This window comes from Quercus robur, chromosome 6 (genome assembly GCF_932294415.1).
Source record: "Quercus robur chromosome 6, dhQueRobu3.1, whole genome shotgun sequence".
Lineage (NCBI taxonomy): Eukaryota > Viridiplantae > Streptophyta > Magnoliopsida > Fagales > Fagaceae > Quercus > Quercus robur.
The window spans coordinates 9,069,389-9,079,597 of record NC_065539.1 but is presented as its reverse complement, the minus strand read 5'-3'; the positions used below and the strand labels follow the sequence as shown (position 1 = coordinate 9,079,597).

General features: G+C 34.4%; 1 protein-coding gene across 1 annotated transcript; it reads left to right on the top strand.

Annotated features, from left to right (window-relative positions):
• The first annotated feature begins 3,542 nt into the window (after positions 1 to 3,542).
• On the top strand, positions 3,543 to 5,847 carry LOC126732627 (pentatricopeptide repeat-containing protein At2g29760, chloroplastic-like). The gene has a single exon (XM_050435589.1). It carries the CDS (start codon positions 3,662 to 3,664, stop codon positions 5,657 to 5,659), a length of 1,998 nt encoding a protein of 665 aa, XP_050291546.1. The 5' UTR covers positions 3,543 to 3,661; the 3' UTR covers positions 5,660 to 5,847.
• Positions 5,848 to 10,209: the final 4,362 nt, after the last annotated feature.

The following is a 10,209-nucleotide window of genomic DNA, read 5'->3' as shown; positions in this document are numbered from 1 at the left end:
TTGTCGAGAAACAAGTTCTCCCCACAGACGGCGCCAATTGTAGGGTCGATGTTTGGGGCCTAGGCCCAGCAAGTAGGTGATTCTGGCCCAAAAAACCCTAGACAATGAATTTATAGAGAGTGAGTTACAGAACTAGGGCTTGACGAGGTGAATGATAGTTAATTTTTAGGCCATGCAGCGGTTGAACGTAAGAATATCTCCTTTATGTCCACTGGATGTTCGGTCCGAGGAGACGTATGGCTGCACCTCTATTTCTGATGAAAAGCTATAGTTTTCCTCTCTCTATTTCTCCTTCTTTTTTCTCCTTTTTCCGATCCCCTCTTCATGGGGATGCCCTTCTCTTATATAGCCTCCTTAAAGTAATAAGAGTCTTACACTTGTTGATCATCTGGACCTTCACTTGAGTGCCTGTCCTATCGGACATCCACCCTACCTTTCTGTGAGTTGCAGTGGCCAAGGTAACACTGTTCGCCTGTCCTCTCCACATTAATGCAGCCAGAAAAGTAGTTTCCTTGCATTTAATGCGGCAGTTGTGGTCTCCCCCTGGACATCCTATACTCTCGTTCTTCTCCCTGCTTTGTGAGGCTCATCCTTACTACCAATATTTGTTTGGAATGATTCCTCATTATGGATAGAGTGCACGTTGGGCCCATATTTGGCACGTCCGAGGAGACATTCCTCCTCGAACGTCTTTTTAAATAAGTTTGGACTTATTAGGGTTGGGCTGGAAGTCTTTTTGGCGCCCCATTTTCTCCTTGGTTGTAGCTGGACTCTGTATGGGGCCCAAGACCCGTTGTTTGACTTGGGAATTTTACCCTTACAATAATAATAATAATACACATACATATCTTTATTATGAACCAACAAACATATTATGCAATATATTTTGTCCAAGTAATAGATGTAATAATTGATAATAACAAAGTAAAATTGATTATAAAAATATCACAATAATACAATTTATTACAATTTTTGTGGTCATATAATAATAACAATAAATAGTATTAAATAATTTCAAAATTAACAAAACACATACATAAATTTAATTAGAAAGTCAAGATGCTTACCACAATTGTGATACCAATTGAAAGAGTGAGAATTATAGTGTGATACTTGTAACAAAAAAATAAAATAAAAACCCAATTAGATAATAATAAATAAACGCAAAATAACAACAATACTGAAAAGTTTATGTGAATCAATTTGACCTTTAAAAGAGTTCAAGATATTGTATTTATAATGATATCAACAAGTTACTTGAGATTTGCTATACAAAGCAATATCCTACAATGAGTGAAAATAAAGTATTCCTAGCATAAAAGAATAATCTTCTTTTTTTTTTTTTTTTTTTTTGAGAAGCACCTAAGTCATAGGCTAATTATAAGTTATCAACTATAAAATAATCAAATTCAGGTATGGTGACTATTACAATTTATTATGGTAAATTTCAAATATAACTAAAAATGCTTGTAGTCCCAACCATAACAAATTCATTAATCTAAAATTTGAATAACAACAACAACAATCAAAATCATAGTCATACAAACAATATTAACTATAACAATACATAATATTTTACAATGTATTAGTTTCTAATATTTACAAAGCATATATTTATACAATAATAATATATCTGTTAATTTCTAGAACTGTAAGTTAATAAGCAAAGAAAAAAAACTCATATTAACCCAAAACTTACAATCCTTAGTTGTACACACTAAAGCAAAGCAGAAGAGTAATATAGCACTGAACAATCGGAGGTAAGTGAAGCAATTTGAAAAATGTTGGAGATGCAATGTTTTAGCGATGGTGCCTAGCTTTTATAACGAGGAGAGAAATGAAAAGACAAAAAAGAATCTGTGGGTACTTAAGATTTTCACCTCAGGCCAAGGGCTTTGCCTTGTAACCTTGTCGGCTTGACACCTTTGTCCCACATCGAAAGAAACTCCCCCCACTTTCTGCCTTATAAGCTTGTGAAGCAAGGGAGTAGTGTACCCTTAGTTGGTTCTAAGGGTACACTACTCCCTTGCTTCACAAGCTTATAAGGCAGAAAGTGGGGGGAGTTTCTTTCGATGTGGGACAAAGGTGTCAAGCCGACAAGGTTACAAGGCAAAACCCTTGGCCTAAGGCGAAAAACCTAAATACCCACAAAATCCATGACATAGATTCATATCAGTAGCTTAGGTTTTATTGGGAATGATCAAAGAATATATTCCGAAGTACTTGGAGAATAAGAATTAGGAGGAAGAGGTGAGATGATTGACTTCTCTAAATATATATATATATATATATATATATATTTTTTTTTTATTTTTTTATTTGGACAATTCTCTCTCTCTCTCTCTCTCCTCCAATTTTCGGCAACTTCATTGCCATAATTCTTTTTTTTTTTTCCTCCCATTTCAGCAATTCCATTGCCACAAATCAATTGCCACAATTTTTTTTTCCTTCCATTTCGGCAACAACATTGCCACAAATCAACTGTTACTATTTTTTTTCCTCCCATTTCGGCAATTTCATTGCACAATTTGTTTTCCCTTCAATTTTCGGCCTAAATCTTTCTTTTTTTTCCCCTCATTTTTGGCAACTTCATTGCCTAAATTACTATTAAATTTCTCCCCAAGTTTTCAGCAACTTGGTTGCCACAATTCTCTTTCTTTTTTTTTCCTCCCATTTTCGGCAACTTGGTTGCCACAATTGGTTTCCCTTTCGAGCACTCCACCTAACACTTCGGGTACTTCACCTAGCGGGCAGAGTATTGGGCAGCAAGAATTTCGGTAATGAGATTATCGAAATTCAAATTTTTTCTCCTTCCTCCCATTACATCACTTATCTTTTCTCTCTTATACTTTTGTTAGAATTTCAGCAACACCGTTACCGAAATTCACTCTCTTTCCTCAGATTCCCAAATAACTTTAAACAATACCCATATCACAAATAAACATGATTTTCTACAATATTCAGCCAAAAGACTCAACTTTGTGGTGTCTCACAAAAGATAAGATATTAATCTATTATAACCAGAAACAAAATTGAAAGAAATCATTTTTCCATTCTATATACTCTTAATTCCTTCCAGCACATTTGAAACTAGAGGAGATGTTGATGAGACACCCATAGTTATTTGTGAGAACAAGAAAGTAACACTAACCACACAATTAGCATAGCTCATTAAAGTTCAAGAATCTCTTCCAAAGAGATATCTTGTGCTTTATTTTTAGTGGGAAATGAAATGATATAAGCCAATCTTCTGGAAAACCATACTTTTCATGTACTATGCGCTGATACAAAAGAATAATACTAAAGAAAACAATTGTTTACACAATTTTTACCACAATGGTGAATTGTAGGTGCTTAAGTGATAGAAGTATAGACTCATATAAACCTACCATTTTTTTTTTCACCACTTACAATTACAACTTGCAAAAGTTGTGAACTTTATTGTGGTTCTAGCATTTTTTAAAACAAAATCCAAATATTTCCTCTGTCCAAAAAAAATAAAAATAAAATCCAACCCATCACATAAAAAGGTCAGCAAGTCAAACAGACTTTTCACCAAAACGGCGTAGTTTTCCCCATCCCACTTTAAATTTCAAAAAACGGTTGCCCTTGCCAGGCCTTTCTATAAGTTCAAACCCAAATTACCTAATGCCCAACTATAATGTCCTTTACTCTCAAATATTGGACCGTTGGTTCCCGCCTTAAGAATTCCCTCTTCTATTTCCACACACTATCCACTACTTTCACCCACAAATTCAAGTCCCCCACTCACCAAAACCTCCACCAACTCCTAGAGAAATGCTCTTCCATGAGAGAACTCAAGCTACTCCATGCCCAAATCATCCTCCATGGCTTAAGCAACGAAAATCTCACGCTCGGAAAACTAGTTTCTTTTTCTGCCCTTGCTGACACTGGAGATATTGAATATGCCCGCCTTGTGTTTGACAAAATGCCTGAACCAAATAAGTTTATGTACAACAGTTTGATAAGGGGTTACTCAAATGGTGATGACCCAATAAAGGCAATTTTGCTATACCGCAAGATGATTGGTTCGGGCCTTTCACCAAACGAGTTTACTTTTCCTTTTCTTCTAAAGGCTTGCACTCACAGATTGGCGTATTGGGAAGCTGTGATTGTTCATGGTCAGGCCATTAAACTAGGGATTGGGTATCAGGTTTGTGTGCAAAATGCCCTTATAAATGTATATATTGTTTGTGGGTCAAGTCAATGCGCACGGCAATTGTTTGATGAAATTTCGGATAGGACTTTGGTCTCGTGGAATTTGATGATTGGTGGGTATTCTAAAATGGGTTGTTGCAAGGAAGCATTTTTATTGTTTCGGGAGATGAGAGAATTAGGAGTGGAGCTTGATGAGTTCACCTTAGTTAGTTTGCTTTCAGTTTGTTCACAAGTTGGTGATTTGGATATGGGAAGGTGTGTGCATCTTTATATTGAGATTACAGGAATTAAGGTTGATTTAATCGTGAGAAATGCTCTTGTAGATATGTATGCTAAATGTGGGCATTTGCATTCTGCCAAAATGGTCTTTGATCAAATGCCTGATAAAAATGTGGTCTCATGGACTTCCATGGTTAATGCCTATGCTAAACATGGGCTAACTGAATCTGCTCAGCAAATTTTTGATAGCATGCCGGTGAAAAACGTGGTTTCTTGGAATTCAATGATTTCAGCTTATGTCCGTGAAGGTAGTTGCACAGAAGCTTTAGACTTGTTCCGCAAGATGTGTGATTTGAGTGTGGTGCCTGATGAGGCTACCTTAGTTAGTGTTCTTTCTGCCTGCAGCCAAATTGGTGATCTAGTCATGGGAATGGAAATCCATGATTACATGTGCAGTAACAATTTAATACCTAGTGTTTCTCTATTTAACTCCCTCATAGACATGTATGCAAAATGTGGCGCCCTTAGAATTGCCATTGATATCTTTTACAAGATGCCAGAACAGAATCTAGTGTCCTGGAATGTTATGATTGGGGCCCTGGCACTGCATGGATGTGGCTCAGAAGCTATTGATCTCTTTGAAAACATGCAAGCCTATGGAGTTTGGCCTGATGTGATTACTTTCACAGGACTGCTTTCGGCTTGTAGTCACAGTGGTCTTGTTGACTTAGGGAGATTTTACTTTGACAAAATGAGTTCTGTTTACGGGCTTTCACATGAAATTGAGCACTATGCTTGCATGGTTGATCTGCTTGGGCGAGGAGGGCTCTTAAAAGAAGCAATTTGGCTGATAGGAGGAATGCCAATGAAGCCTGATGTTGTGGTCTGGGGTGCCTTGCTTGGTGCTTGTAGGACCTATGGCAATATAGAGGTCGGGAAGCAAATCCTAAAGCAATTGCTGGAGATGGAGCCAAATAGTTCGGGCCTGTATGTGCTTCTCTCAAACATATACTCTGAAGCTGAAAGATGGGAAGATGTGAAGAAGATTAGGAAACTAATGAATTACCATGGGATCAAAAAGTGTAGAGCAATTAGCTTCATTGAAATTGATAGCTGTGTTAATGAATTTTTGGTTGATGACAAGAGACATGAAATTTCAAGTAGTATATACTCCATACTTGATCAATTAACAGATCATTTGAAGTCTTCAGGATATTCACGCAACCTTTCAAGTGCGTATTTGGATGTAGAGGAAATCTAGTGCTGTGCCCAAATTTTTTTGTTGTATCAATAAGTTATGAGAAAGTAAATTCAAACTCTAAGACTCTCTCTCTCTCTCTCTCTCTCTCTCTCTCTCTCTCTCTCTCTCTATTAATTGTTAAAATGTCACAAGAACCATTCTTCTAATTAGATACTCAGGAAAGAACACCACCGTATATGTTTGAACAAGAGAGTACTCTGATTTGTCTTTTGCATTGCAGATTTCTATATATAGTTAACCCAGTTTGGTCACTAGCTGATGATTATTTGGAAGGCTGCTTAGGGCATTACAGAGAAGTTATGTCTTTTGTCATGACGTATAGATTGTCCTGTCATTCAGTTGATCAATACTCAATAAAAGAAATTGCGATAAACTATAGGTTTAATTTGGAGATTTTCGTGGTACTTGTTAACTCTTGGTTGAAGGAGCATGGTCATAAGGTTTCACAGTGTGTGCTAACTGCTAAGTCTACTTATAAAATTGGCCAAATTGTACTTAAAAGGCAACGGGTATCATAGTATCCGATAATCAACGGTTAAAAAACAGCATATTTTCAGAATGCCATCAATCTCTGTGGTTGTTTCCTCTAAGCTATAAGAATCTGATAATTCTTATTGGCTCTTAACATATAAAGAGAGCTAACTATCAATCACAAACAACTGGACAAAAATAGATTCAGTGAGATAGATGAACGAGTGGAAGCACCAAAACATCATTTGGGAGAGAATGAATTCCCTGCCTTTTAAAACTATAGCATAGATAGAGTCCATATTCTACATGGTTAATATTTCTAATTTCCCAAGTTCCAAGAACCCAACTAAATCCTCTAAGGCTTATATCCTTCACACAATCCCCACACCATTAACCCCAGAGAACCATAAACCTATACTAGCCGTTAAAGATATCAAGGCCCAGATTGTTAAGGCGCAAGTCTCACATACATGGGTCATGACAGGGTTGTAAATGAAGGAATTGTTTATAAATACTTCACGAAAATACAAAGAGTAAGAATTTGGGCCAAAACATGAAGAGTTAAGCTTCAAACTTAGTATTATTAACAAAATTGGCACTAGAATTTTTTCAGATGGTACATTGTTTGAGACAAATTGAGGTTAGGAAGTCACGAACCAAGTCCATAAAAGAAAGATTTGTTGGAAAATTCAAGTTTGGTGCAAGAAATCAACTTGAGATACTGACTTTGCATGCAAAGTTGTTGCAAACCATGCATAGATGATTCAGAAAGTGGCGACTTTAAGAAACTACACATAGTCCTCAACAATTTAGTTCAAACAACTTCATTAGATTTTTTTTTTTTTTTTTTTTTTTGCCAGAAATCGATCGTGCAAAATGAAAAGAAATCATACATATGAAATATTCCAAATTTTGAAGCACCCAAACAACATCTGAAATATAATTTTTGACCATTAGTCCACATTGCAAAAAATTGGAATAAGTGGAGGGTTAAGCAGCGTAAGCTCTCCAATCATGGTATCAAGAACACTTAAAATGGAGGTCGATAAAGCCTTAAACTAAATTCCTGAATTTGGGACTTTGGATCTCAAAAAAAAAAAAAAAAAAAAAAAAAAACGAAATGGGAATGCAAAAACGTCTGAATGAAAGACCTTTAGGAAGGGCTCATGGTTACCATGCACTTTTTTTTTTTTTTTTTTTTGATAGATGCATGAAACTTATTACTTCCTTAAAAAACTTTCTTTAACACCCCCCCCCCCCCCCCCACTAATTAAAATTAAGCCTCCAACTTAAAAAAAAAATAATAATAATAATAAAATAAAATAAAATAAAACCTATCTTCTTAGGTAAAATTTCTCACTCATTTTTGTTTTCTCATTGAATTTATATTGATTAGTTCTTATTTAAGTGATGTTTGTCATGATTTGGATAAATAAAGTTTGGGTTTGTGTGTCTTGGAATTCCCAAAGAAAACATGAAGTTATTACTCACATTTTAGCGTTTATCCCAAAATGGTATGTTGGAATAGATTGGGATTGAAATACCTCATTCCAATGGATAAGAATAGCGATTAGAACTCAACTGACAAATTTAGTGGGTAGACTAAAGAAATGTTTTTAGAGTATTATAAATATTTTTAAATCAATTTTTGGAGTAATTTATTCCCAACAAGTTTTGCGGTTATTGTCTTCTAAAAATGATTTCCGATAATATATCCAAACATATATTAAAAAAAAAATTGTTTATTAGCTCAAAAAATAGTTTTGTAGAGATTTTTTATGCATTTTTTTAAAAACGGTTCCAAACAGGACTAAATGCGTATATGAATGTGCACGATGCAACGAACAATAGAAGATTTTGTATTGTCCAACATGAAAGATTTTGTATAAATTGCAAATCTATTAGATCAGATTCTCTTCAAGGTTTGTCTAATACTCTATAACCTACATAATTTTGCGTATCCGGTTGGTGGGGTTTATTGTTTGAGTTGCCAATAATGAGGCTTCACAGTCCAATTGATTTAGCCAATAAACATCAAATCCTTCAATATTATAATGCACTTTTAAGATAAAGGCTTTCATGTACGAAATTTCCACGGCTTCGTAACATCTCTTTCTTTTAGATTTTTTTTTCCTCTTATTCATTTCTTTTTGAAAGATTTTTTTTTTAAAATTTTAAATTTGGTTAAAAAGTATTGTCCACTGAAATAAAATAGAAAATTATGGATGAGACTAAAACTGCAAAAGCATTACACAGATTTCTTTCCCAGTACTATTTACAGTACACTGAATCACTGATAGAAATAATCTATAGAATATTTATTTTAGGGGAAGAAAATCACATGCACAAGCACTATACATGCATACACATAATTTTCTTTGAGCAATTTTTTTTTTTTGGAATGAAAATTGATATTTTTTTAGCAATATTAGAACAGGTTACTCAACATTTATATACAAAAAGTTGTAAAAAAATTTGTATCACGATATATAAATTTTTTTTTAATGGTCTGGCACACATACACAGATTGCCTATATGTGTCAATAAATTAAATTATTATATTTAAAAAAAAAAAAAAAAAGGAAAAAGGAAACATAGGAAGGAGCTGAGAAACCCACGAAAAAAAACAGGTGCGGGCAGGGGGAATCCGCAAAAGATAGGAAATGGTATTTATATGTATCCATTAAAGAGATGCTTTACAGCTTTTGTAAGAAAAAGAGAGAGAGAGAGAGAATCCCCCAAAATAAAAGTTTACGTGCGAAGCCTTCTTCTTTTTTGGTGCCTTTTCTTTTTGTAAAAAAATCATGATTGCATCTACTATATGCACGAGTGTTAAGAGTTGGGTGGGAAGAGAGTAGAGGTGAAGAAGCTTCAAGGAAAGGGTTGGGGTTGGTCTTGTCTTGTTAGGTGACATATATTAATATGAAGGAATAAACAACTTCAAAAGAGTAAGCTTTTAGGGTTTGATTTGAATGACTGGGATAAGAAAAATATTGAAAACAATGTTGAATAAACAACTTTTGGACAAAATTTTCCTCTAAATTGACTTGATGAGATTTCCTCTAACCTATTAAGTAGCATCTCATAATCCTATATGTACGTACGTGTATATATATATATATATATATATATATGTATTTATAAATTATTTTAACAAATCATATAATTCACTAAATACATCATGTGACTAAATATACATCCTGAATAATTTTATTAATCATCAAATAATGGGTTTTGTCGACCTTTCCCTCTTCCTAAATTTGACCCTCTGTGGTTAATTATGGATGGCTTTAAGGTAAGGATACATTAATATCTCATTTAGATTGTTTATATATCTTGCTAAGGTTGGTCGACTCCATTCCCTTTTCTTGTAATTAAAATTAAAAAAAAAAAACTCCTTCTCAAAAAAAAAAAAATTTTTAAAAACTAAAAGGCTTATTCGTTACTTATTCCTTGGACCATGCCATATGAAATATAACTGATACACCGCTATTTAAGAGTCATATGATAACATGGCATGTTCTTCCTCAATTTTATATACATATATTCCTGATTTCATTATCTTTCACCTGCTATAAATTAAGATATTATATATAGCTCAAAATCAGAGTGTTTTATCATATTCCGGTCAAATATTTGCATTGACTCTCACATTATAGGTAAGAGAGTCGACAGATCAAATTTGTAATTAAATCTTAAAAAATTCAGACCCAACCGAGTTACTCATGCACATGTTGTAGAGAGAATAAACGACCAAAACAAAAGAAAAATGATATATTCTATGGTGCAAAGACTTGTAATCTAGACAGAAGAATGAATAAAATAAGTACAACAAGAGAGAAGAAAGAGTATAGTGAAGGCAAATTAAGCATAGAGCATGAAATGGTATTTCTTATAATAAAAAGAAATGGGGGCAAGAATAATACATGGACAATGCAAGGTTTTGGGGTGGGGTTCTACGACCCAGCATACTCAGATCACATTACGCCAGTTCTTGTCGGATTGTTGGGAGAATTTTTCACATTTCCAAGCACCTTCGCTTCTCAGCCACACACAAACACACACACACACACATATAT